General features: G+C 34.5%; 6 protein-coding genes and 6 long non-coding RNA genes across 12 annotated transcripts; 8 read left to right on the top strand and 4 right to left on the bottom strand.

Moving 5' to 3' along the window:
• Positions 1–553: 553 nt before the first annotated feature.
• On the top strand, positions 554–1,549 carry LOC124455276 (putative nuclease HARBI1). Its single transcript, XM_047005964.1, is given in 2 exon segments — positions 554–1,473; positions 1,476–1,549. Coding segments are annotated over 2 exon segments (930 nt in total). The 5' UTR covers positions 554–617.
• A 358-nt stretch (positions 1,550–1,907) lies between these two features.
• On the bottom strand, positions 1,908–3,146 carry LOC124455293. The gene is made up of 3 exons (XM_047005980.1): positions 2,791–3,146; positions 2,476–2,689; positions 1,908–2,329 (listed from the first exon to the last, which is right to left on the bottom strand). The coding sequence occupies exons 1-3, from the start codon at positions 2,945–2,947 to the stop codon at positions 2,026–2,028; spliced, it is 675 nt and encodes a 224-aa protein (XP_046861936.1). The 5' UTR covers positions 2,948–3,146; the 3' UTR covers positions 1,908–2,025.
• Positions 3,147–3,270: 124 nt separating this feature from the next.
• LOC124455304 lies at positions 3,271–4,182 on the bottom strand. Its single transcript, XR_006951792.1, has 2 exons — positions 3,757–4,182; positions 3,271–3,341 (listed from the first exon to the last, which is right to left on the bottom strand). It is a non-coding gene; the product is annotated as an uncharacterized LOC124455304 (long non-coding RNA).
• A 1,969-nt stretch (positions 4,183–6,151) lies between these two features.
• Positions 6,152–6,862, top strand: LOC124455306. Its single transcript, XR_006951794.1, has 2 exons — positions 6,152–6,322; positions 6,741–6,862. It is a non-coding gene; the product is annotated as an uncharacterized LOC124455306 (long non-coding RNA).
• A 679-nt stretch (positions 6,863–7,541) lies between these two features.
• Positions 7,542–8,733, top strand: LOC124455294. Its single transcript, XM_047005981.1, has 5 exons — positions 7,542–7,638; positions 7,759–7,944; positions 8,011–8,146; positions 8,254–8,373; positions 8,469–8,733. Exons 1-5 carry the CDS (start codon positions 7,578–7,580, stop codon positions 8,623–8,625), a joined length of 660 nt encoding a protein of 219 aa, XP_046861937.1. The 5' UTR covers positions 7,542–7,577; the 3' UTR covers positions 8,626–8,733.
• An 85-nt stretch (positions 8,734–8,818) lies between these two features.
• LOC124455297 lies at positions 8,819–9,726 on the top strand. Its single transcript, XR_006951786.1, has 3 exons — positions 8,819–8,888; positions 9,059–9,182; positions 9,294–9,726. It is a non-coding gene; the product is annotated as an uncharacterized LOC124455297 (long non-coding RNA).
• Positions 9,727–9,940: 214 nt separating this feature from the next.
• LOC124455300 lies at positions 9,941–10,408 on the bottom strand. Its single transcript, XR_006951788.1, has 3 exons — positions 10,273–10,408; positions 10,084–10,159; positions 9,941–10,006 (listed from the first exon to the last, which is right to left on the bottom strand). It is a non-coding gene; the product is annotated as an uncharacterized LOC124455300 (long non-coding RNA).
• Positions 10,409–10,540: 132 nt separating this feature from the next.
• On the bottom strand, positions 10,541–11,912 carry LOC124455295. Its single transcript, XM_047005982.1, has 6 exons — positions 11,734–11,912; positions 11,558–11,630; positions 11,349–11,424; positions 11,048–11,074; positions 10,674–10,958; positions 10,541–10,566 (listed from the first exon to the last, which is right to left on the bottom strand). Exons 1-5 carry the CDS (start codon positions 11,872–11,874, stop codon positions 10,841–10,843), a joined length of 435 nt encoding a protein of 144 aa, XP_046861938.1. The 5' UTR covers positions 11,875–11,912; the 3' UTR covers positions 10,541–10,566; positions 10,674–10,840.
• Positions 11,913–14,511: 2,599 nt separating this feature from the next.
• On the top strand, positions 14,512–15,677 carry LOC124455302. The gene is made up of 4 exons (XR_006951790.1): positions 14,512–14,648; positions 14,750–14,934; positions 15,150–15,223; positions 15,602–15,677. It is a non-coding gene; the product is annotated as an uncharacterized LOC124455302 (long non-coding RNA).
• Positions 15,678–15,984: 307 nt separating this feature from the next.
• LOC124455275 lies at positions 15,985–19,383 on the top strand. Its single transcript, XM_047005963.1, has 15 exons — positions 15,985–15,996; positions 16,070–16,147; positions 16,275–16,295; positions 16,426–16,464; positions 16,539–16,567; positions 16,642–16,694; positions 16,769–16,830; positions 17,147–17,269; positions 17,609–17,665; positions 17,844–17,943; positions 18,013–18,108; positions 18,282–18,377; positions 18,446–18,928; positions 19,099–19,317; positions 19,379–19,383. Exons 2-15 carry the CDS (start codon positions 16,073–16,075, stop codon positions 19,381–19,383), a joined length of 1,458 nt encoding a protein of 485 aa, XP_046861919.1. The 5' UTR covers positions 15,985–15,996; positions 16,070–16,072.
• Positions 19,384–19,478: 95 nt separating this feature from the next.
• Positions 19,479–20,464, top strand: LOC124455301. The gene is made up of 2 exons (XR_006951789.1): positions 19,479–19,673; positions 20,208–20,464. It is a non-coding gene; the product is annotated as an uncharacterized LOC124455301 (long non-coding RNA).
• A 159-nt stretch (positions 20,465–20,623) lies between these two features.
• LOC124455274 lies at positions 20,624–22,407 on the top strand. The gene is made up of 5 exons (XM_047005962.1): positions 20,624–20,669; positions 20,736–20,905; positions 20,993–21,143; positions 21,269–21,370; positions 21,578–22,407. Exons 1-5 carry the CDS (start codon positions 20,624–20,626, stop codon positions 22,405–22,407), a joined length of 1,299 nt encoding a protein of 432 aa, XP_046861918.1.
• The last annotated feature ends 5,493 nt before the right edge of the window (positions 22,408–27,900 follow it).

The raw sequence follows: 27,900 nt of genomic DNA, 5'->3' as shown, positions 1-27,900 counted from the left end.
GAAAAATCAAATATCGGTTGTTTGAGCACGCACAATAAGTGCTTTGGAGGACAAACAAAACACGCCTTTGCGATATTAAAGCTTTTCCTTGCTTACTGAACGGATTCATTGCCAAATGTCTACAGGGTACAAAGACCTTTCGCGTTTAGTTCACAACTTCAGTACTCAAGTACACAACTTGTCAACTCAAGTTGACAAGTTCATATCGAATAGTCCATATTTGGAAACGTAGCTGGCAACATTAGAAAGTAACTTGGCAACCGCCATTTGAAAAATTAACTGAAATCGACAATAATATAACTTGTCAAGAATGTATTTAAAACTACAAAAAGAAATTTGATGAAGATAGATGTAATCTCGATAATATTAGGTGACAATACAAAGCCATCTACTTTATTTTTATATCTGTTTGGTGAAACCATAGGCCCGTTTACACGGTAATCAATTTTGGCACGGTACTCCAAAATTTAGGCACGCGAACTCATTTTTATAGCACTTGATTTGCGTTTACACGAGCAAATTTTCTCAGTTTGGCAGGCCGTAAATTTCCTCGGGGTACTCCAATTGTCAGCGGGCCATTTTGCTGTAAATGACGTCAATTTGGCGGTTTATTCAAAATGGCGCCTTTCAATAATCTAAATAAAATAAATAAATATTTGGTATGGTTGATTTATATCCGCAAGCGTACGAATTTCAGGAAAAAGCACGGGAAAAAACTCCTGAAAAGCAAGTCATGGACTGATGCAAGGAGTAAATCTCTACTTTTTTTCATGAATGCGATTTTGATAGCTATTAACAGTCGTCGAACGAGGGCATTATGGATGAACCCACGATCACTTGCTTGGTTTGATATGGTTGATTCGGATTTTGACGATGACCTTTGGTATACAAATTTCAGAGTAACAAAAGAAACATTCAATTTTCTTTTAAATGAAGTTAGGCATAGCATACTGCACAAAAATACTTCCATGCGATTAGCAATAACGGCGAAGAGACGACTTGCGCTTACGTTGTACTACCTTGCGTCCACAGCAGAATATAAAACAATAGCAAACTTATTTGGAGTTTCTCGATCGTTTGTGTGCATATGCATCAGAGACGTAAGTCGTGCTATTACAAAACGAATGTCAAAGTTTATTACATTTCCACGTGGACAAGACATACATCAAGTTATTGATGGATACTACCGAAAATGGGGTTTTCCTATGTGTGCTGGGGCAATAGACGGTACTCACATCCCAATAATTGCACCCACTGAGAGCCATGAAGATTACGTGAATAGAAAAGGTTTTCACAGTATAATCATGCAAGCTTGTGTTGATTGTAATTATTTGTTTCGTGATGTTGTCATTGGATGGCCTGGTAGCGTTCATGACGCACGGGTTTTCTCAAATTCTGCTATTTACAAGCAAGGCAACGAAGGTAAACTGTTCCCCCCTGATCTTAAGAAAGAAATAAACGGAGAAGAATTATCCCTGTCATTTTGGCGGATCCTGCGTACCCATTGCTGCCGTGGCTCTTAAAGGTTATCCTCTTAAAGGTGTTTTAACTAGAAAACAAAGAGTCTTCAACTATCGTATAAGCAGAGCGCGAATGACAGTCGAAAACACATTTGGCAAATGGAAAGGCCGCTTTATCAGATTTAGTAAGCGGGTCGATATGAATGTGAAGAATTTGGTGATTCTTGTGTTGGCATCTTGCATTTTGCATAATATTTGTGAAGTGCAAAATAACAACTTTCTGCCACAATGGGAAGAAAACGTTGACCAAGAACTTGTGGTACCAACCAGTGATGTAATTGAGGACGATGGTGAAGACATTCGAGAAATATTAGCTGACTATTTTGACTCACAATGAAATATTCAAAACATTCAATTAAGTTAATTATTGCAACATACAACATAAGATTCATGAGTGTTCAAATATTGTATTTAATGTTCAGATAGTATTAAACAGTTCCACAAATATAACTTCAAAACAGAACTAAAAGACTCAAGTGACCATAAGTACTTCAAATACTTTAAATCATAACCTGAAATATGTTTTTTCTTCATCATCATTGCTGTCTACGAAGCTACAGCCTGGAGTTTGGATACTGGTGCAGCCATTTCCAAATGTCTGTTGTTGAAAACTTACATATGGTTGGGCAAACATTAGTGATGAGCTGCCAGTAGATTGGATGTTCTGGGTAGCCTGGTTCCCAAATAACAATTGGAAGATCTTTAGCTCATGCTCTCTTTCCTGGTTTCTTCGTTCATTCTCGAGTCGCATTTGCTCTAATTGAAATTGCTGCTCTTTTTCCAATTTAAATTCTTCAAGCTTTTTATACCTACAAAATTATAATCAAATCATGATTGTGACAGACATTGTCAAAGCTGAATACATCTGAGGGGTAGATGTCCAAATCAAACGTTTCTGGTATTTTTTACCAAAAATGCAAAAAATACAAGCAATATATAAAGAAGGTGAATATACTTTTCAAAATCATCATTTGACATTGCCCTGAATTGTTCCAGGACAGCATCCATGCTCTTTTCAATAGAACTCCTTTTTTTCTTTTGTTTCTTTCCTAGTTTGTAAGTGTTTCCAAGACTCTTTTCTCCTAAGTCTGGCTTTGGTTTGTCATTCCCTTTATCATATTCAATAGCTCGATTCTCAGCTACAGTCTGTTGATTTACTTCCACATTAACTAAAGTTTAATTAATTTTAAAAACAATTACTAGATAGCTGGGGCACATATCTTGTTTTGATGAAATAACAAACAGAAATTGTCTTCCATACAAATATTACCTGTTTCATTTGAACTGTAACAATTTGGGCAAGAAAATGGTTCTTCTTCACAGTATACCATCATACATCCATTCTGTTGTGTGTGCTCCATCACTATATATAACTTTTTCATAATCACATGTCTGGCATTTTTTGATGGATTTATCACCTCTACCATACTTACTGATAATATCTTTAAGATTAAAAGCAAAAAATGTTTTGTGACAAGATCATATTATCATCATTAAGCAAAATGTGAAAACATTTCATTTCAAAATAATACCATTAATGATGTCATCATTTTCATCATCAACATCATCTCTCAACATGTCCGACTGACTATTTTTTTGACTATCAGCCTCAGCCATGATGTCAAGTAAAACCACTGAGTCACATTAGGTCTTTGGGATAAAAATCTATCCAACTGTTGAAAGTATTTCCATGGCTTTTTCTCCCATTCCCACTCTTCTTAGCATTGTCTTTTCACTTTTATATTTTTGCTTCAATTTCTTAATTTTATTAATTACTTCTTTTAGTGTAATATCTTCATAGCCTCTTTCTTGTAATTGCTCCTTTAAAATGAATAACATGTTGCACCTTTTTTAAATAACAATAATGCATTGAACCAAGCAAAATAGTAATGCGTTCGTGGCAATTTATTCCTACTATGTAGGAAATATAAGTTGTAAATGAACAACTTACAATAACACGCACTGTCAATAAAGGTTATAGATACGTAAACGTACAGCCTCAATGGCATCAATGAACTATTGAAAGGTGCAGTATTCATATGTTGTACTATGCCTGGCTAATTTCTTTTGAATAGGATACCACTTTCCAAAAAAGAGCTTGGCATAGCAGAATACATGAATATGGTCAGCCAAATAACGTTCCACTAACGCCAGTGCACAGCGTATGTAAAATCTATACGAGTCGATTCACAGTCGAAGCTAATACAATGTCTGATATCACAATAAAATGGCTTACCAATAAGGACTTGTAAACCTTGCTTTTATCTTTGGATCCTTTTGAATTACCCAATGCAATTTGTATATTTTCGTCGCACCAAAGAGTTATTAGACTTCTTGTTTTTTCATCACTCCATTTCATGCATTTTGGTGTCGCCGCCATCTTTGTTTATTTTAATTCCCGCCATTTCCTTTTCGCGCTTATTATTGCTCATTTTGCTGATATAGCTAAAAACTCGGCACGGTGCCGCTTTTTTGACGGGCCGAGACTACCTCTTTTGGAGGTCCCGGCACGCTAAAATTTCAAGGCACCCGGTCCTTAAATTTTAGGCCTGCTATCCGTTTACACGAGAAAAATTTGGAGAGCCGCACTCAAGAAAACAGGTTCGCGTACCTAAAATTTGGAGTGCCGTGCCAAAATTGATTACCGTGTAAACGGGCCTCATGAGAAGTAAACTATTTTATTCTAAATATACAAACGAAGGAAATGCGTCTTTATTCCGACAGAAAACTTGTAGGAAATGCTAGCACTTGACATGGGAATTTTTAATCACTTGGTTGCTGATGAAAACCATATTTTACGTCTTGGGAAAGGGATATTACGAAAGCTATTTGATCGTAATGTGAGTATAAAGAGATATTGTGGGCGTTTTTTGTACGCTTTTGTACATTTAGATAATGTCATAGGTAAAAGGGTGTTGCAAATATAATCACAAAGATTTGACATAATTCCTAAGCATAGTTTGATATTCTAATGGTAACACGAAAATATTTACCTTTTTTTAAACTGTATCTCAAGTCTCATCCTGCATCTGTTAATGTTATCTTTCACTAGAATATTTTATGTTTTAAAACAAAAGTAGTAAAAGGTCTTTGTCTGAGGAAAATGTAAGTTCATAATTTTTAATGTGTTAGTAAATTTGCACACTGCTGTTAATATTTCCACTGGCATCGCTCTAGTGCTGCGCCCTCGTAAAATTTCTATCTAATGCTCGGGATTCTTAATCCCATAAACACACGTGATCACGCTCTAACCTTTACAAAGAAATTAATTTTTGTTAAAATTTCATTATAGGAGTGAAATATCGGGCTGGCTTTGTCACTGTACACGTGGCTTCTTATGCATATGACTAAAGTAATTATTGCATATCACTAAAGTAATTTGTGAAATAAAGTATGGAAAAAGGGTATTTGAGAAATATTGATTTCCATGCTTTCATTCAAGAAACTACACTTCTTGTTGTCGATATTTGTAAAAATTTGATAAAAATGCCGAGGGACTACTGCGGGTTAGCGGACACTTTTGACGCTGACCCAAACCCTAACCGTAAAATCCAAAGCAAAAACAAGCCCGCACTCCGCATATAAGCGCTTCGGGTGTCCGGCTGTCCGCTAAACTGCAGTCTAGCCAATGCCGATTATTCTATCTCTACCAAGAATACTTCGTATACTGATTATGAAGAACGAAGCAAAGACCATAAATTATGACAGCTATTTTGCAATCTTGTATTTAATGTTGGGCATAAGAAAGCAGTGGCGTGCGGTCATGCAAGCGTAGGCAAGCGCCGCTTGCCCAAGCATTTTATCGAACAAAAATTTTTTGGATCAATCTCTGAGCAAAATCAGTTTAAATTTTTCTGTTCTAAACAATGTCAATGTAATCTTTTGTCTAAATTGTCTTTAAAGTTGAAATGCTTGCTATTTATACGCGATTTACTGTCGTGGTTTTCGGTTTCACTTTGCTACACTTGTAAGATGAGTCAAGTGGATTAAATACACCTTAAAAATTTCTTTTTACCAAGACAAGCGCGCTTGCCATTGAGTTCTATAATAACTGGAGCGGCTATCTTTACTGGGGCGAGGTCGCCAAAAAAATGGCGGCCAACGGACGTGTGGTATGTTTCGCTGCCGGAAAATGGCATATACAACCACAAATACAACCATCCGACCGGTGCAGCTTCAAAAAGAAATTTCAGGGCTTCCATTTACTACATTTTTCAAAGTTCATGTATGAGAACAATATTTCTTCCTGTATTCATACTTTTTAGGAGTTTGCAACATCAAAAGTTCGAAGCAAGGAAATCGATCAACAGGGCTCAGTCACTCAGTACTATGCTTAGTACTTTTTTGAATATCTATCGGAGAAGTCTGGCTGGGAGAATGGTACTTAGACTAATTCTAGTACTGGTTTTTATAAATCGGGGTATTATTTTTTGGGTACACTTGCAAAATGTATCAATTCAGGAAGAAATTCAGACGCTCAAATGACTTCTTTTACAATAACGTGAAGAAGAAAGGAAACACGCAAAAGATGATGCGGTAGGAATTTTTAAAGTGTTCTTTTTATTGATTATAATACAAAGATTATAATAATTATAATACAAAGATTTTTCATGATTATAATACAAACAAAAAGGTATGTAAAATAGATGTTACTGAAATGAAATTATTAAAACAGGCCAAACAACATTTTGTACTTGTCAGATATACCATATCCCAGTTGCATACACATATTAGCAATGTAAAAATATCTGGTTGTGTATGATAGAAAGTTTGGTATTGAAGCCAAAGATTTTATTGAAAAAGTAAGTGTGTGTGTTACTCTTTCAGGATATAAGGTGTCTGAACAACTTCACCAAATTTTGACTTACATTTACGTACTATTTGTTTGAAGACCCTTGTCAAAGATGTGAGAACTTGTTGCATATTAATCTGACATTGCATGAAGTGAATGTCTCAAAGTTGTATTTGGCTTATTTTTCAATGTAAAGTTCTTCATGTGGTATGGGAGGAAATGTCTTCATCCTTAAATATCAGTTTATTGTACCTTTCAAACCCTTGTGAAGTCATCCTTCTGTGTTTTTACAAGACCCTTGTTCGACATTGTTCTTATTACATGTGGACGTTAACCAGCACAGCTTTACAAGCAAAAATATTGTTAAAACTTGTGAATGATTATTTACACAATATATTTATCTCATCCAATTTCTTTTATGAATGCAGAATCCACATCCATGATGCAGTCTGTTTTCAGTGATCATTCCCACAATGAGATGCAACCTGAAGAAGTATGTTTTGTTATGTGAAAATAACTTTTTTGTACAAATACACATATAGTTTCTCAACCTTCTAATACCCCACAATTTGTTACCATACATCCTGTGCCTAAGTTCAGGAGCTTCTATAAAGCTATTAGGGTGATAACCAACAGGGCAAATGGAATTTATTTATGACTATTGAGGTATACACATTCATACTCACATACATAGCCACATACCTACAGTACATACATTAAGTAGTATAAACTAAATGTATGATAAAAATAGTCATATTCGCCATTTGCTTTACGTGCCTGATATATATATTAAGCACTTTCTAAGGATTTTGTGAAGTCATAATTAATTATAATTATTAATCTGCATACACACACACAAACATACACACACAAACATACACAAACATACACACATACACACACACATACATACACACACGTCATACATACACACACATACATACACACACATACATACACACACATACATACAAACACATAATACAACCTTAAGATAAATGATTTACATATTTTAGGACTTGTTTAGTGTAGTGTGCAGGGAGGTTCAGTGGATTGCTGTAAAACCAGTGAATAGTCCATGGGGGGGTTGTACTTTTGTGTATTCAAAAGTAACGCCGTCCCAGCCCGAGTTAAAATGTTGCAGCTGTTCGCCATATCATTGCATTCATGTGACAACCCTTGCAAAAGCCATGGAAATCGTTGAAGAGGATGAAATGGATTCGCCATTGGCACTTTTTAAGTTTTCCTTTGGAATTACACCAGAGATGCGAGACTATTTTGAATTGGCTACACTTAGCAAAGAAAAGGTTTCTTTATTTGAAACAGGTATGCAAGATATTCTGCAATGGTGAACATCCTTTTAGCTTTACATATACTATTTCCTTTATTGGTATGGTATTTACCACTTTTTATCATTTTGTAAATATTACAATTTAATTATTTTAGGCAATGAGAATGATGCAAGCGATTTTACTGATCTTCCTGAAAAAAATGGTCATAAAATTTTGGCGCCATCTGAAAGTGGTATTTGTTCTTGTGGTGTAGAGTGGGATAAACGTTCTATTCAAGATGAATGGTTGTACGTAGGCGTGTGTTCAGTTGCGTACTTTTATTCAATCCATGATGTGAAGGGTAAGTTCTGATTTGTTATAGGTTGCGCTTTGCTTCATAATTATTTGACTTAAATAAATTATTTAGTGTATTGTAGACCTTGCTCCTCTTGTGCTACGAAAAAGCATTATGATGGCATTGAAAACAGGATTGTATGGTTTGGATCATATGCAATATCTCATGCCGTTCTAAAAGATTACATCCTGCTTTTCATAACGTCGAGGTACTTTTTAATGAAAATTTGCCAAAGCATTAGTAGCTACGTTTGTCCATTATTTAATTTTCTCGCCCTATCTCTTTTGAATGTTTTTTCTTTTTTATTCTTGTCAGTTTACCTATGTACAAATATTATGTTGCGTATGTACAAAGGCAAGTGTCTTCGGGTAATTTTAATTTCCCAAAGGAAACAACTTACGCCAAGTTTTGTCTCGCTATCATTGCCATGATACGGTAAGCATCATTTCATTTTCAGCTGTAAAATATGAATATTCCATTGAGATAGTGATCGCTTGTTTTATTAAGTTATTGAATTTTCTCTTGTTAAGGTTGCTTAATATTGATTTTGACAATGGGTTTTTTTGTGAATTATGTGGAAGAATTCCCCAAAAGGTGGTGATGGATGGAACAACTCTTGGAATACAGAAAACTTTCTTACCAAATAATTTAAGAGAGTCTGATACTGGATTGCTAGATGGAAGATAAGTATTTTTGAAGTTTATCTGTAATATATAGTATATACAGGTCTGCTAATTAGTAAATACGAGTGTTCATCTACGTATCAGAAAGCATTTTATACATGATGGTGACTTCTCTCACTTTGTTTTGTACACAGCTTATAGTTATAAAAATAACAACCTGTTTTCTTTTGTCCAATACTAGGTTTGAAATGCAATTTCATCAACAGGCGAGAGATCACGAATCACCAAACATCCCATTTACCATTTTACGAACACGTTTTCCTGATGGTAAGTTACGTATGTGTGTACCTTTTATGGTGCTACAAACAGAGTATTATCAGTGAATCAGACAGATTGCGTGACGGTTTAGTCGCCTGACAGAGTTGTAACATAACCGAATGTGCAGTAACATAACCGAATGTTCCTGATGATATGCTTATGTATTTTTATTTCTTTAGCGCCAGAGTTGGTCATTTACGATAATGCCTGCAGATTGCACTAGTATTGTTTGAACCGAGATCCAGCATTTTTTTAAGAAAACAAAATTTGTTGTTGATAAGTTTCATTGGAAAAATCATTCAGGTAAACTGCCATACTCTTCCTATTTTACTTGAAGCGAACTTATTGATCCAAAAATGGCCGTTTTTATGTTTTCACAAAATTTGTTGATTTATAACCGTCCTTTATGTGTAGGATGCTGCGAAGGATATAACATGAAATTGTACCCCATGCTCAATATGTACAATAGCCAAGCTGCTGAACAGTGCAATTCGTGTATTAAGCCTCTTGCCTCCATGGTTTCTTACATGGAATACGATAACTTTTCTTTTCACAAAACTCCATATTTGGCACAGGAATATGTTACGCATTGTTAAATACAATCCTGAGAGAGAAATAGCCTACAAAGACTATTTTCTCACTCTTAGTCGCGTTATTCATTAGTAACGCGTTATAGTTTCGTTTTTCGAAAAATTTAAACTTGTTTTTATGAATAGTTTTATCTGTACAAAATATTACTTCATAGTTACCCATATAGTTTCTGCAAAAGTAACAATTATATGTAACGTCGTTACTTGTAAAAAAATTATTTACATCACTTGTTATAAATATAAGAATGTTATTTATACGCACCAGCTTTAAACTTAAATTCTGCTTCATTACAAATTGCTTCGCTAAATGGCAAAGCTTCGAATCAGTTTTTTAAGGTATGGTCTTTACTATTTACATGGATATCGACAGTATCCAGGACCAACTTCTCCTATCAAAACAACACTATCTTTATATGAACAGAGTAAACAAAGTGATTAAGAATCATGATATCTTTCTGAACTTTACCCCTCTGTTATTCTTCTCGCAAATTCTGTCACGAATATGCCACAGTCATAACCATTTGCTTGTTGTATCACCTGTCGTCAATAGTTAAGTTATCCCTTTGTGACAATTTAAGCGTGATCTGTTGCCATTGTAAATGATAAGTACTTACGTCGGCATATATAGGTTGGGAAATTTGAGCAATGTCTTCTGGCCATCTTTGCTCTTGCCTCACATGCTGAAAATATCTTTTCACAAGAAAAATGATTTGTGTAGACGTGCTAGAAACATTCACTTTGTCAACATGTTAGATACATGATACACTTCATTCTTCAAGTAAATTGTTATGTACGTCATATACCTTCGTATACTGGATGCAACTTCACTTTTTTGCCACCCCATACTGCATAACACATAGAGTCTGCCTGCTCTAATATTGTATGCAATGAGCCACCAATGCAGCCTATATTTTTTAAATGAACATGGAGTTGGCTCATGTTGGCCTTTGCATCATGAAGCAGTAAAAATTTAGTGCTTCCACCCTTACATGTCACATATTGGCACTAGCACACATTCATATTTATTCATTGCTTCAGGTGTGTACATCCCCACTCTTGAAATGAAACATTCTGATAATCTCAGCGGTCTTTCTCCTCTAAAAAGTAGGAAATACAGCGATATTTATTTACACGATTTGTGAGTAGTTTGATAATGTTGAAAGTTGTGAATATTTTACCAAAATTTGCTACTTAAAATACATACGGAGGTCCATCTATTAACAGTTTCTTTTGAAAAAAATTGCTAAATGCGGAATATTTTGCATTTCTTTTTTCTGCTAATTTACAGTAGTACCTATAAATAAGAATGTAAATGTTTTGACACATTAGCCATGCATTTAGAGTGACTTTCGTCCTTTATTTCAGCTACACCTAGATTTTTGGGTAGTGCCTTGACAGGACGTCTACGATGGTGTCGCATACCCAACTATTATCATTTAGTGTATTCAAATCTCTTTTGTAAATGCTTATACCACCGAAACAAGCAACTCTGGAATCAAAATGAAAACGTATCAAGAATAAAAGGAGTCATTCTTATTTTCTTTATGCGTGTCTAAAATATATTTTAAAACAAAAAACCTCTCATTTTCTCCATTCCAAGTTCTCCTAGAGAAAAAATAAAAAAAATACAAACATCTTAATATACGTATGGCACAAAAGTTTAGAATCACTCAGATTTTTATTTGGCAAGAAATGTTGGGAAAAAAACCTGTAATTTAAACTTTTATGCTGCGTTGGGTGTCGAGTTTGTCGTTTTTCCCATTTTGGCTCCAAGAATGCAAACAGGTCCTTCTTTATTTTACAAAGAGTAAAAGCCACACTGCCTACTCCTTGCATAGCTTGGCAAACACACGGTAGATATATTTGAAAAAACTCGTACTTAGGACACCACACCTCCAACGATGCACTAAGTGCCCCAGCAATACACATGAAGTGCGTATCTTTCAAGTCAACATCTATGAAAAAGTTAATTGAGCTTTTATCAGAAAGGCATGTTGTATGAAAATTAAGCTTATGATCACTTTATTCAATTTAAAACCGTAGAATTAAATGGTGTGTACGGCGATTAATTAGGTTATTCGATAATACCTTCTTCCAGGAAATTATGAATTTCAGACACAATTCTCTTGCCTGCAGTTTCCGTATTCGTTTGTCTGGTGCGCTATAATAATAATCAAATCTCAGTTTATTTGAATTATTAAGGATAAATCTATATGTGAAATAATGTATTATTAAGTAAATCTTTTAGGTAGAGGAAAAGTCACCTCTAGTGCTAAATGATGTTGATGGGAAATTCCGTACAGGAAAGCATCAAGTTTCAACCTGTCAGGATCCGTACTAAGCGCCTCAAAGATATTTCCTGGCTCACTGGCATCATAGCCTTGAGGCAAACCCATCGCTTCCATCTTACTCGATCTATACAATAAATACGTAATCACAAGTAAAATGTTTTAAAAATAATTAAGTATAAACTTTAAATGTGAACCTTAATACATGAGTTACAGGTTGATGATGACTTTTGGCGGATTGCAACAATTCCTGAGAAATTTCACAATTGTAGCTCATTTTTGCCATCCTGAATCCAGAAACTATACCACATATTTCCCCCTAAAAAGATCCACTGTCGTATGAAAACACTTTGCAAAGGTCTTCCAGAGAAGTAAGAATTACTGTATTAATTGCGTATTGTTTATCTTGATACATATAGATCTTAACTTTCGTCATGTGAAAATTCAAATTTACCTTTTCATACATATCTTTGATATTTAAATCTGCGCTTTCCGTCTAAATTCAGAAATTGCACATAAGATTTGATGGTGAAGAAAAAGATATCTAAATATTAATCTCATTCCTTTTCTTGCATTTTCTTATCGTTGTTGCCATCTGGAAGAATTCCAATCAATTTTAAACATGGTTTAGAAAACATAAATAAATAGACATAAAATAAAAGACATAAATAAATCATTAATTAAACCTAGTGGAATCTTTTTTCTTGTTGATGGTGAACAAAACGGTATGTGTAACGGCCAAAAAGATGCTTGTTCTGCTTTGGACCAAAAATTTTTAATTCGGGCTACAGGCCATTTGTTTCCTTCCTTAGACCCATACTGGCATACTTTATATTTCTACCACATTCTTCTAAGCACTCTAACACTGTTAGCCATCTCACCACTCATTTAAACTCAAACTAACAGTGTCTCTAATAAAACGTTTTTACGATCATGGTTATATATGCCAAAAACTGTCATACTTTATATTTCTACCACATTCTTCTAAGCACTCTAACACTGTTAGCCATCTCACCACTCGTTTAAACTCAAACTAACAGTGTCTCTAATAAAACGTTTTTACGACCATGGTTATATATGCCAAACGTTTTTACGACCATGGTTATATATGCAATAAACTGGCATACTTTATATTAACAGTGTCTCTAATAAAACGTCTCTAATAATATTAATAACAATAATAATAATAATAATAATAATAATAATAATAATAATAATAATAATAATAATAATAATAAGTGTCTCTAATAATATTAGAGACACTAACAGTGTCTCTAATAAAACGTTTTTACGACCATGGTTATATATGCCAAACGTTTTTACGACCATGGTCATATATGCCAAAAACTGGCATACTTTATATTTCTACCACATTTTTCTAAGCACTTTAAGACTGTTAGCATTCTCATCACTCGTTTAAACTCAAACTAACAAGGTCTCTTTAATAAAACGTTTTTACGACCATGGTTATATTTGCCGAAAACTGGCATACTTTATATTTCTACCACATTCTTCTAAGCACTCTAACACTGTTAGCATTCTCATCACTCGTTTAAACTCAAACTAACAAGGTCTCTCTAATAAAACGTTTTTACGACCATGGTTATATATGCCAAAAACTGGCATACTTTATATTTCTACCACATTCTTCTAAGCACTCTAACACTGTTAGCCATCTCATCACTCGTTTAAACTCAAACTAACAAGGTCTCTCTAGTAAAACGTTTTTACGACCATGGTTATATATGCCAAAAACTGGCATACTTTATATTTCTACCACATTTTTCTAAACACTTTAACACTGTTAGCCATCTCATCACTCGTTTAAACTCAAACTAACAATATCTCGAATAAAAGTTCTTACGACCATGGTTATATATGCCAAAAACTGGCATACTTTATTTTTCTACCACATTTTTCTAAACACTTTAACACTGTTAGCCATCTCATCACTCGTTTAAACTCAAACTAACAATATCTCTCGAATAAAAAGTTCTTACGACCATGGTTATATATGCCAAAAACTGGCATACTTTATTTTTCTACCACATTTTTCTAAACACTTTAACACTGTTAGCCATCTCATCACTCGTTTAAACTTAAACTAACAATATCTCTCTAATAAAAAGTTCTTACGACCATGGTTATATATGCCAAAAACTGGCATACTTTATATTTGTACCACATTTTTCTAAACACTTTAACACTGTTAGCCATCTCATCACTCGTTTTAACTCAAACTAACAAGGTCTCTCTAATAAAACGTTTTTACGACCATGGTTATATATGCCAAAAACTGGAATACTTTATATTTCTACCACATTTTTCTAAACACTTTAACACTGTTAGCCATCTCATCACTCGTTTAAACTCAAACTAACAAGGTCTCTGTAATAAAACGTTTTTACGACCATGGTTATATATGCCAAAAACTGGCATACTTTATATTTCTACCACATTTTTCTAAACACTTTAACACTGTTAACATTCTCGTCACTCGTTTAAACTTAAACTATTAATGTCTCTCTAATAAAACTTTTTTACGAGCATGGTTATATATTATTATAATAAGTACACAGAACGCCACTTTTTTCATGTGTCACCAATGCGCAATATCTAGCTAGGAGTATTTCTACTGATTAGTCCAGTTGTCGTTAGGTCAGAGGTAGGCACGTTTTTGGTCAGCGGAGACCCTCATTTTGATGGTTGTATTTGTGGTTGTATATGCCAGAAAATGGATGCGATACATATATCGTTAGATGTTAGATTTTGTAATGTGTTTGCAAGATGGTTGTTTGCCGTTTGAATAGACAATGAAATTTTGAGCTTATTTTACACAAGAAAGGAACGAAAAAATATATGCATTCTTTTTGACCTCCTCACCAGTCTAGGTATGTTTGATAGTTAAAGTTCGTCTGTGAGACTAAAACTAAAACTTTGTAATTTATTCAAATCAATCAAATGATGATTAATGAACACTTTTCCGATATAGGGACTGTTTTCAGCGATTGTGTGTTTGTCCGAATCCTTCTGAACGTTCTATATTTGCTCAAATGACTGTGGGTCTTAAAATGTTGTATTCAAGTATTGATGATAAAGCAAGCAAGAAACAAATAAATAAGTCGTTGTGTCTCAACAGCAGTTTTAAAGAAGATAAGTTTAAGCCAGTAATTGGAGGTTTTATTCCTTTTTTCCTTTTTTCTTGATTGATGCTTGATACTCAATATCGTTACCATGCACTATGTGGCACTTGCACTTTATGATAGCAATCCCTGTCTTGCATTTTGGTCATGTTACTCATGTTATCCAAAATAACCAATCACTAAATATTAAATGATTAATCAATTTTGAAGACAGCTACTATTCTTCTTATAAAGAAAAACTATATTTAGCTGTCCTTGCTGGTCGGTACAAAGTTATCGCAAATGTTGGTGAAGGTCAGTCATCTGTGATGGTACAAGCAGAGGTGAATGATTAGGTCACATTTTATGATGGCAGATGTGTCTTAAATGCAAAATATCATCTCTGATGTAGCAACGTTGCTCAGACTAAGGAAGGGAAGAGAGATGCAAGTGGCTCAGGAATGAGATCTCTAAGGGGGCTTGGTTATATGTGCTCATTTACAGAAGCAAATCTTATATGGCTGCTTAAGATGAAATTTTTTTATACACCTTTATCTTCACATTTAGAAAAATGTCAAAATTGATCTTGAGAAAAACTGACAGGGGGGGGGCTTCTCCCCTTTTTCCTCCATGGTGATACTATTGCATATCATACACTGATTTGTCCTGCATTTTATCAAAGCAATTTGTTGTTTTCATAACATTATTAATACCCTCTGTAGGATACATATCATCCAAGGCAGCAATATGTAGCAATAAAGATATTACACAAAAGTTATGCCAATTTGGGACCTCCGGCAAACATGACGTTTACTACCTGTTGTGTGTCAGTCACCATAAATCGTTAAGATGTTTCACAAAATGTGACAGAGTAAGGGTGTTTATCACTTGTTTTTTGTAAAACAAAACCCTGCCATGTGCGACATATCCTTATGCTGTTATTTTATAGGTAAAGACATTTAATAAAATTAAACTTTTCACTTACAAAATTTGCAGCTCACTAACAAACCTAGCAGCACATAGTCATCAATTACCATTATTCATGTAGGAAGCAAGTTGTCTACTTCATTTAAGGAACTCTGATGCCTATAATGTTTCTAACATTGCTAATTTCTTGGTAACGACATGTTTTCTTATAAATACCTTATGACTTTAATATAAATTTCAACTCTTGCTCCTCTGTTTTGTAGAATATGTTTGCTATTGGAAATCATTTTTGCATAGTCTTCAAATTCCTATTACCAAAACACATTTACAAGTATTTTCAGGTAAAACAATGTTATGATGCTACATTACATTGGTTACATGTTTTTGATTGGACATTTTCCTGCCCTGGAGAAATGTCTATTTGTTAATTATTTAGTATTTCTTGTTTGTATATTCTTTTTTGTTTAGATGTTTCCATTCCAAAGCAAGGTAAGAAAATATTTTGTGGTTTTATGTCCAGTTAAGTGTCTTCAAGGACTTTTTTAATTACTTATTTATTTTGTATTTTATATTTTATATTTTATATTTTGTATTTTAGATTTTGTATTTTATCTTGCAGATGGAAAGATTGAACTCTTTGCGAAGAATAGCTTTTCAAGTATTTGTATAAATTCTATTTTGTGATAATTCCAATTTTATTTACTGGATTAAAAGTACTTTTTTTCATAACAGGTAACTCAAAGTCTTATTGTATTATCAAGGTACAATGAATATGTTTTCCTCACAATTGGTATAGTATTTTTCATTTACCAACTCATTTATATTTGCTTGTTAGTTTGAATATCATTCATGCTGACATAAAGCCTGAAAACATTCTCTTCACAGATGGTATGTGTATAAAATTAAACTCTAGATAAGGATTCAATGACAACGATTCTAAGTACAATTGTTTTATCTAACAGCAAGTAGAAAAAACGTCAAATTAATAGACCTGGGCAATGCAATTTATTGTGTTCACAAAGAGGTAAGATAATTGAAGTAAAATGAATTGTATTTCATTCATATGTTAAACTATTTACGCAATGGATGAAGCATAGAAATCGTAAAAATGGTGTAGAAGACTTGAAACCTTGTCCAAAAAAATTCAGCTCAACTGCACTACTGATTTTTTTGCTAAAGATTTGAAGGGTTAGAATATTTCTTAGAGAAGTGAACAATTTAATTACGACATGAAATCTATACGGGCCAGTGTCAATTTACTCCCCTACCCCTAGAAAATTCGTCCATGCTATGAGCCAACATTTGTATGTATGTGGATAATCTTTTTCTGTTACTCTCAGATGTCTCTATATTTTGACTCGTTTGAATTACAAACTGTCTTTTATCGAGCCCCGGAAGTTATGTTCGGCTTACCATTTGTTTATCAGATTGACATGTGGTCGCTGGCTTGTGTACTAGCAGAGGTATATAGACAGTGTGACCATACTTGGTAATTTAATCAGCCCTACTTGATTAGAAAATAGTAACATTTGGAACATGGGGAAGCATTCTACACCCATCAACGCGTTTTTCATACTAAATCATTCATATATGGTCCGCACTGTATATAGAGCTAAAATTGATTTCTTTGTTAAATGCAGCATCTTCAACATTAAACCAATCATTAGAGACATTTGTTTTGAAGCAGTATGCTTAAAGAATAAGTTGCAGAACAGCATGAGTTATAACAAATTATATGAAGTATAAAGTTGTGGGAATAGCAGAAAAATAAGAATTAGCCTGTTTTTTTCAATTGTTTTTAGCTTTATCTGGGAGAACCGCTATTTCTCGCGACTTCAAAAGAGGAAATACTGGAGCAAGTATGATCTTCAATATATTCTTGATTAGACTTGTAATATATTGGTTAGACTTGTTAATGCTATTTAAGATAATCTAGCTATAAAAGTTGTGTGGAAAAAATAAAATATAAGGAAGCAATGTAGTTTTGGCAAAAATAATACGCAAGCTGCATTTCAAAAAACAACGTCTCTGTTTTAGATTCATTCACTGTTAGGACCACTACCTTTGTCTCCATACCAGGAGGGAAAATATTTTACAGATTTTAAGAAATATGTTTCTCGTAACTCATTGGTACACGGTACACATGCGCAGTTAATCATAAGTTTTAATGTTTCCCAGTTCCTATTTTTCATACTTTGCTTGATAGGTCATTGTGAAAAAGTTGTTAACGTTATGAAAAAATTGAAATCGACTGACTTCATTTTCGCTGACTTTGTGACGAAACTTTTGGCATTCGACCCTTGTAAGTGCACATCGTTTATCGCTGAGAGAATTGAACAAAGTTATTGTTTTCATGACGATAGGGCAACACCATTGTTCCTTTTCCGGCTTTCAATCCCTTTTAATGCAAAAAATCCTAAACTTTATGCACTGTAATGGAACTCATATCTGTCATGCGTATTGTGTTTTTTCTAGGTTTGCGTCTTACACCAATGGACGCACTTCGTCATCCGTTCTTGGCTCCGGAATGTGCGAGTGGTTTCATTTCATCTCATGGGAATTTTTCACAAGGTTTGAGATTTGATGTGAATATTGTTACAGACTGATGGCTTGTTTAACAACGCATGATTGACTTTTAGCAGAATCTGGTTATCCATCAGTACTCCTTACTTCAGAAACTTATCCTTATCATCCGTTTATTGACGAGAAGATAAAGAAACTCCATTTCTCGGATTTGGAATTGCTACGTGTCGGGACGTGCAGAAAACCTGCTTCCCACAACGTTCTCAAAGTTCTACCCGTAAATTATCAGGCCGATCATTCTGAAGATGTCGATGAATCTTCGCTTAACACTGATGATCAAAGTGAAGGTCCTTTTAACGAATCCTGTTACGCGTTGAACACGCGAGTTTCTCGAAGTGATCATTGCCGACGAGATCCGTCACGTAAACGACAACGTAGATTTTTCATACGTGGACAATCCAAAGCACCTCGGACAAGTCAAGAAGAATTATCATGTTCATTGGCTTCTACTGAGAAATATGTTGATAATAACGCTGTTTTTGACGACGGTAGAACGGGTTACAGTTGTGAAAAATCAAACAAGATTATAGCAAAAAGAGGTAGAGATTGTGAAAATAAGTTTTCTGTAACAATGTTTTCAACATGTTTTATCTTCTCAAGATGATGCTTCTGAAAAGTGAGGTGAGTAGCGCAGCCTCGTCCCCAGGCCCTTATTTTATATATGAGGCTGTGAATAGCGTGAAGTCTTATTCCTTTCGTTTTTGTTCAGGACGTAAACGAAGTGCACTATATTGTCGTCCATCCTGGCTGAAAGCAACCAAAAAAATACTTCCAATAATCAATACAAAAACTAAATCAAAATGTACTGGAGCAAAAATCACGTCCCGTGTCTGTAGTGGTTCTGTAGACAAAGAGTATGCGGCATCTTTTTCTCAATTAGAAAAAGGATCTAACGGAGAAAGTGGTGATAATCATGATGGTATTGCACGTGATTCTTCAACAGCATCCTGTAGTAGGAAGCAACCTTTCAGTTGCATTGAAAAATTTAGTTTGAATAATAAAGCCGCAATTGAAGACAACAATGGCCGAGAAGAAGGGAAAAAGACTTTTCTACAATCTTCATCGAATTCAAAAACAAATTTTAAAGATACCAACACTGATGTACAAATTCTCGACGAGGTTTCAAAGGTAGATGCTGGCACTTCAAATTTGGATTCATTCTTTCATCCATTCGCGGGCGATGATGCAGATATGAGTCGGTCTCAAGCTGAAGAGTATTTCAAGGATAGCATATTAGAAGGTGAAGAATCGGAAGAACAAAACTGTTCTTCCGAGGAGGATTATGTAAGTTTGTTTTCGTTCTTAGTGACCACGCACAGGTCGCAGTTGGTGACTAAAGGATAGCAGTTGTTTATGTACATGAATTTTTCATCTTCATGATTATATTACACAGAGCTGACTGGAATAATTTTTCGAAATTTGCCGGTAGTTCGAGGAAATTCATTTCTCGTGAGTCACGTAATGAACAAGTTTCCTATGTTGTAACAATATTTTAATCACCACAAGCATTACGTGTTTCGGTACATTACTAAAGAAGTAAATCCTGCTGTTGCTAAACCTTTTGTTTAGGCATTCATGTATTCAAATTTTGCATTGAGTGTAAAGGACAAAAGGCAGATGAAAAGCAAGTTGTCATATACGTGACTCGATTTCTTACGTGTAGACATCGCTTTTGAAATCAATACGTAGACAATTATCAGACTTGCTTACATAATTTACAACATGCTGTTATTTGCTATTACAGCATTATGATTTTTTTTATTACCTATGCTTGGTAAGGTGAACATATACTTTAATCTATTTTGTTTCATTTTTCAGGATGTTGTGCTCATCTAAAGACCACCAGCTATGAAATGAAATTATAATTTTTTAATATTTTTAGACCATGTATCATATGCAGCAATTAATTTAATCATTCAATGTAAATAGAAACATTTTTAAGACAACTTCATTTTTACACTGTAAATATTCCCACACAATAGATATGTCTGCAGATGGCAATAGGGCAATGAATGTATTTGCTTGATAATACTGTTGACATAGAAAATGAAGAAACATTCTCATCATAAACAAAACACTTAACAGAGTTCATGTTGGACCAACAATACTTCATGCATTGTTTTACCTAAGTGTTTGGCACTTCTTTACACATCTTTGTATCAATGCCATTGATGCTTAAGTGTTAGAATAATCATAAAAAATAAAAAATAAAATTCATTTACTTTTTTAGTGGAATGAATGGATACCAATTATTTTGTAAAGAAGAAGCTTCTAACGATGGTGAGAATAGCTACGTACACAAAGTTGTCTCTATTAACATTATGCACATTTTTATTCTTTTTTTAGACTCCTTGAAGTCTTTTTCATTTCACGCTAGAAATGTTGAATTTGGACAACGATGGCGCTGCCTGGATAAAAGCCAACGAGAAGGCTATATAAATAGAGCAAAGACAGATTGCTCTGTTTTAGACCACGAAACGCGCAAGAAACGGGAGTTGAAAAAAATTTTGAAGAAGGTATGTTGATTGGGTAAAAATAAATGCACAAAATTATTTTTGTGATCAGTTCCAATTTTTAGTAATGCTATCGGTGCCATTGTTTAGTTGGATGCTTTGAAAGGAATGAACATTGATTACTTTTTCGTGGCTGCCGTGGAATCTGGTGTTGAAGTGCATGGCTCAAAGTCTGCCTTACAATACTGCAAAAGAAAGAGCATCCCCGCTTCATTTTATGCTTTTGTAAACAGCTCTGGAGGTTTGTGGTCCTTACTTTACATCATGCCCGTGAGGAAATACATTTTTCTTCTCAGGACAACCGAGAACTTGTGATTTTTGTTTCTTATTTAATATTTTAATCTAATACAAACTTTTTGGTAGTTGCAATTGAGTCAAACGACAACGTTGAAACTGTTACCGATAATCGCATGGCAAGATTGAAACAGAAGAGGAAATCTTTGCGTGATATTTTAAATCAGAAATACTGTAAGTATGAACATGTAACTAATTTTAATACTTTTTAGATGGAATACGAAAAGGTTGTTCTTGGTCAATATTTCTTGAAATAAGTACAATTACTTCTGCACGAAATTTTGTAATATTTGAAGCAATGATTAGTAAAAGAGGTTGAACACAATCCTGCAGCAATTTCAGTAACAATAGTTTATACTAGTTTCAAAAAAAACATTCTAGGTGAAGCAACTGGAATGGACAAAGCAAAAGTGCCATACACTTCTCTTTTGAAAGGGGATTTCAAATATGTAGTATGCGGAATTCCAGAACACGCATCATTACGGGATCCATCGACTATGGGAGAAGCAGCATTGGATTTATTTATTGAAAAATCAAATGAGCTTACGTTTGTGGAAAGGGAGATAGTGGAAGGAAATAATGTTCTTCATGCAGAAAATGTTGAGGAATGTGACAAAGAGCAAGACAATGGCGGCCACATCCAAGAAGTTGTTGAAGTTAGTGGTGAGAATGATGATAATAGTCATGGCGAACTTGTTAACAACGTTTCCGACGAATATGATGTTGGCCATGGACAAAGAACTGATAATGTTAATAATGGTTGTGACAATGGTGATGTTCCAGGTGATAGAGAAGATGTTATAAATAATGGTGGCGATGATGATGGTAATTCTGGGAATGTATTTTGTGGACGAGACGGAACAGTTAATGAAGGTGACGGACACCTTGTAACAGAAAACGCCGTGCCTAAAAAAGTTGATAAAGAACACAGGAAGGGAAGAAGTAACAACAAAAGAAAAAGAAAAGAGGCAAAGTCCAGTGACAGAGAAAGTGTTTCTTGTACAAAGAAAAGAGCTAGTCATTTGACATCCTATGACAAATGTAAAGCCTTTCTTTGTCAAGAACCATCTTCCAAAGATAATGGAATGGTGGATTGGGTGTTGTGTGATGTTTGTCAACAATGGTACCATTCGAATTGCGTTGGCATTACGACGAAGCAGAAAGGAAAATTTGATTGCGGGTGCAATGTATCTTACTTTACTCATGGGTAAATTATACATCCACTTTTTCTAAACTACGAACTGTTAGTCTGTTCATTTTTGCGCATCACCGATTTATTTGCATACGTATTCATAATAGTTATTAATACGTTCCTCGTGCTCTTAAATATTTTATTTCTAAAATGTGAGTTTCTTGAACACACACGAATAAATATATTTCATTTCTTTTAACTTTTCCTTGACAGATCTTCGAAAACATTTGACATAAATATAAAGGGAAATCGCTCATTCAGAGGATTAAAGGTTCTCTTGGAATTTAAATTATTTAATATCAGTTGCAGATAAACATACCTATAATATTTTAACATTGAATTTTAGGCATATTTAAAAAAAATCGTCAACGGTGCGATACCCAGTAAACGCCACAGGTTATTTAAGCAAATGATCCGTGGGCGAAATCAAGCTCAGACTGAACTCACCGATCTCTACATGACGTGTCCTTTAACTCGAACTCAAGTATAAAAACACATTCTCTGTTAGAAATGGAGCCCCACTGGTGTCTTAACTCGTCATTTTTGTATATATAGGCAAACGATCTGTTGAATGTAGTCAAAGAAATAGTCGCAGATATTTTTCGATCCTTTGATGAAACAAATTCAATGAACATCAACTACATGTATAACGTTTTATTCCCTGAGGTTTGTTGTTCATCTAACGCCAAATTCCAAGACGTTTTTTTGTTGTGAAAGCTATGTGACAGTGAAACCATGATATTTTGTATAGGCCTGCATATATTGTATACGAAAAACTGAGCGTTGTCTCCGAAATAACGCTGAAAAAATTTATAATTGTGCGAGTGGAGTTCAAGACGGTGCAGACTCTGAAAGTGACTAACCTTGTTGTCTACCGAAGTACCTGAAAGCTGTAGTGGATCTTGTAGTGGATACTCTTATGACTCAATGTCGTCTAAATATACTATTGACCATGAACTAGCGCTGTTTTTATAGTTTAGGTTTACTGAATAAGATTTTCTTATTTAGCTAAGTTCTATTACTTTATCAAAAACTAATGAATTCTTGTACAGGAAACAATTATACTTCAATTTTGTCTACAATTAAAATAAAAGATGCTTTTATTTAACAAAAAGTTTTTTTCAACGCATTTATTATCCAGCGTACGTACGTTGGGCGGCTATTACCCATGTATATATAACATCCATTTTCACCATATACTACATTGTATCACTAACAAAAAGTTTTTTTCAACGCATTTATTGTCCAGCGTACGTACGTTGGACGGCTATTACCCATGTATATATAACATTTTAATGTTCTCAAGTTTGCTTCCATGAGCATTTCGGGCTATTATCCCTCCGAGATGATCCATGGTCAAGATTGCCGAATGGCAAGCCATTGTAACAGCTAGCTCGATCTCGGCGACCTTTACTTCTTCTGCAACTTTTGGGACACGTACGACTTGGATGGGCCTTGTAGTAGTAGATACTTTAATGTGTTTGATGTGTTTATCAGTTTTTTCGTGTTTGGTTAAGTTTGCTTGTTTGGGTCTGATTGTGGCACGGCACAATTTACAAAAAGCATCTTCACTTCCGTCTGAAGCTTTTGTGAGCCAGCTAAATTTACTTTCCCAAGACTTGTTATATTTTCTTCCGCTATCATACGCTCCTTTCCATTTTGATGCCATAATATTGCAACGAATAACGTTTTTATCAGTCTTAACTAGTATCAGTAGTCGTCGAACGTGCTATTTATAGCTAGATGTCGGACGTCTACGAAGACAAAGCTGTGTGCTTGCTCGTGATTAGCTGGTTAAATTGCATGACAATTGGCTGAATTATACTTAACTGTGATTGGATGAAAACAATTCAATGCTCAATTTGATCCTTATGATCATTTTTAGTTGTATTTCCATCGCATTTTGTACATTTAAGAGATTTTTACAAATAAAGCTCAATAAAAATTTTAAAAAAATTGTTTGAGTAAAAAGAGGCCAAAAAGTAGCCAAATAGCCAAAAAAAAATTTCGAGGCCAAAGAAAGAAAAAAAAGGCCAAAATCTAGTTATTTGGCCTCAAAAAGGCCAAACTAACAAACCTGATGCAGAGCCGTAGTAGAAATTATGGCAAAAATCTCACTGCAGCAAAAAACTTCCTGTCCTTATGTTACGTCACATGCTTCTCCTTTCAGGCTCCCATCAAGCAAATTGAACGCGCAGCAATTTTCTCCATTATTGCCGATTTTGAGAAAAGAAACGCATTTATCTCATAAACGAAGCCATCAATCAGAAAATTGCAAAATAACTTTTACAATGATTTTTTTACCTCAATCAGAAAATTCGAAAAAAAGTTGTGAGATAAGCACTTTAAAATATTTGTTTGCATCAAAGCTTTGCATGATGAACTGTCAAGCCGAAACGCTATCAATTTTGTAGTATCTCTGATTACTGAGATGTGAGAAAATTAACCGTCTTATCTACTATCAGTCGTCAAAAATAATTATTGGAAAAGTTGTTGTTTATAATCTTAATTTTTTGAGCTATCTTATCGGTAAAAATGTTATTATATAGTTTTCCTGGCTGCCTCAACTTTGCGTTTGTTAATAGTTTAGTTTCCAGAACATTTCAATAATTCAAATAAATATATTTAAACTGTGTATAAGGTTTATCAAATTTAACTGAAACATAATTTGTTGTAAAATTTATAAATCATCCCTTCTTCGTGTATTCTCATCAGTCATAGCTAAAATATAAAATTTGCTCATCTCTTTTCATCGTCTCGCTGTTATCTGTTTGACTATTCAAGTTTCCACCGCCTACGGTGCGAACTTGAATAGCTCGCTTTCAGTCTTTACTGATAAATATCGGACCTTTGTCTTTTTGTACAAACCTCACCCTACAGGATCACTTTGTAAGACCTCGTACTCGGTTATTAAAAGTTTACTAATCTTGTTATACGTGTTAAAAGTCTCTTTTCACATAAAAAAGCACACATGCAGGGCACAGACCGGTCTAAACAGTCACAGTAAACGAGTCAAGATTTAATCATGGCATCTCAGTTGTTAAAGCGAGCTAAGTGACTGATCTGTGAAGCCAGTAGCCAGTAGATAACGTGTTGCTTACTAAAAACTACAAGTTAATTGTCATGCACTTTCAACATGCAAGTGAAGCAAGGGATAGCAGTGCTGAAATGCAAGGTAGAGCTAAGAACTATGTTGAGAAACTGACCAGTTATCTGTTTGTCAAGTTCCTTCACTTTCTCTTAGACATTATCCAGCAAGTTAGCAAGGTGTCACTTGTATTTCAAAGAGATGATAGCACAATTGCAATAGTTCAAGATAAGATAAACGCACTAACTGCCACTTTAGATGCAATTAAAATAAGATCAGGACAGCATCTGAGATCTTTTGAGCAGTCAGTTGGTGCCGACTTCAGCTTCAATGGAGTAACTCTGTCCAAGAAAACTGGTGATGATGCCTCTTTTGACACTACTAAAGACACTGTCATGGAACTAGCAAAACATTGCACTGAATGGGCCTAACCACTCTGACTACAATGCCACCAGAGCAGTTGCCAGATGGCTAAACTCGGGAGAAAGGCTGAGAAGACCACAAAGAATGGACATGGACTGAAAGTATTCACAAGTCTTTATTTGTCTCATAGAGTACTAATAAAATAAGTTATTCTATTAGTTATTTTAAAAGTTCAAGCCTCAAACCTGGCTACCAACGGATGCCTGTTGGCTAGTAAATTTCAAGCCTTACTAGCCCAAGGACTAGTAAGTTTAAAAGTTGAGGTCGAGCACTGGCGACTGCGAAAATTTCGCGCGATTTACGATCATAAATGTTAGGGCGAACTTGAATCCGACAGAGCGAAGCAACAAAAGAAGCGATGGTCAGTTTAGTTTACTAATTTCCAGTAACCTGCCAGACCACAAGGTGACTATTTTTAGCTGAAGATATTTTTGAATTAGGAGAAATATCTTCGGGACCACTCTCTATATTGTCGCTTGTGTGTTTTACGTGTGTTTTACTGAGAAATTTCCACTACAATAAAGGCAAATTGTCAAGTCGCTGGAAGACGAGTTTTTAACAAACTTTCTTCAGAGAAAGTGGTCGGAATCATAAGTTTAACCTTTTGGTACTTTCTCATGAGTGAGTTTGAGAAGTCAATATGGCTGCCACAGTCCTATTAAAGTCCTGAGGACTTCAGAGTCTTAAGGTTGTCGGAACGTCAGTCAAGAACAACAAAAACAGTCCTTCTCAGGACTATACTAACCTGGACGATCTACATTTACAAACATGTAGCGTTACTCCCGGGTTCAAACCATTTACTTTATAGGTCCTATTACCAATCATGCTCGCTCAGGTTTTTTGACAAATTTGGGGGGGTTTCCGTGCGTGACATTTATAGTGTAATACTGTTATTCCTGCCTTTAAGAGTAACTCCAATCAATCCAAAGTATTGGATATCTACTACTGTCTAAGGGTGACTTTATCTGACAACATATGCTGTTATACTTTTCAAGACGGAAAAGTAAAGAAATAAACATGAAATACCATATCGGATATTCCTAATTTGAACGGAAATAAACTTGTTGGCAGACAACGAATCATAACATATCATAGAAGTAGTTTTAATCCTTTGCAAGGCGGGCTCTATTTCAGAGCATTGCCAAAATGCTTCTGTAGAAGTATTGGTACAATACTCTTGTAGATACTTTAAGGTCAAGCTTACTCATACATAAATACATAAATGATTATAACTAGCTTGCAAACTATACCGTGTTGACTAAAAAATGCAAACAAAACTATTATTACGCTCATTAATTCTATTGATAACTCACGTTTAGTTCTATCTTTAAATGTTTTTCAAATTTTCAGAGATTTTACTTATTTGTCTCGCAAACTTGTTTCCGTGATCCATAAATTTTTTGTTTTCATTTAACAATCCAGCAATTCTAAATTTCACCAAACAGAACACAAACACAAATCTTTTTTTACCTAATCTTCAAACTTTCTTTCTAGTGATTCATTACTTGAAAATGCGTCACATGACAGTGATATTGCGATATCGACCAGGAAATATGTTTTCAGTAAATAAATATTATGTTGTGTTAATAACAAATAGTAAACAAAATTGATAATGGTTATCTCGTAACAAAATGTTTCCAAGATCTTTGAGTAATCTCTGCTTCGTCTTCATCAAATTCATGTGTTTCAATTTTCTTCTCCGGTTTTAAACGATTCATCCTAGCTTTTTTTTCTTCCTCTGTCAGACTGCTCGGGTCTACAGGAAGACGAATTAGTTTACGTGGCTCGTGGTTGCGGACCGTGTAAGTAGATCCATCTGGCTGCTGCAGACGTACTTTATAAACGCGAGGATACAACATACTCATTTTGATTTTTGTTATTGAAGTTGAACAACTATAAGTATATTAATTCTCTTTACTGAAGTTGAACAACTAGCTAAAAGTAAAATCATTCTTAATTGTTAATGAAGATGAACAAATACAAGCACATTAATTCTTGTCA

This window comes from Xenia sp. Carnegie-2017, unplaced genomic scaffold (assembly GCF_021976095.1).
Source record: "Xenia sp. Carnegie-2017 unplaced genomic scaffold, XeniaSp_v1 HiC_scaffold_30, whole genome shotgun sequence".
Classification (NCBI taxonomy): Eukaryota; Metazoa; Cnidaria; class Anthozoa; order Malacalcyonacea; family Xeniidae; genus Xenia; species Xenia sp. Carnegie-2017.
Note: the sequence above shows the minus strand (reverse complement) of the source record. Positions and strands in the feature narration are given on the sequence as shown.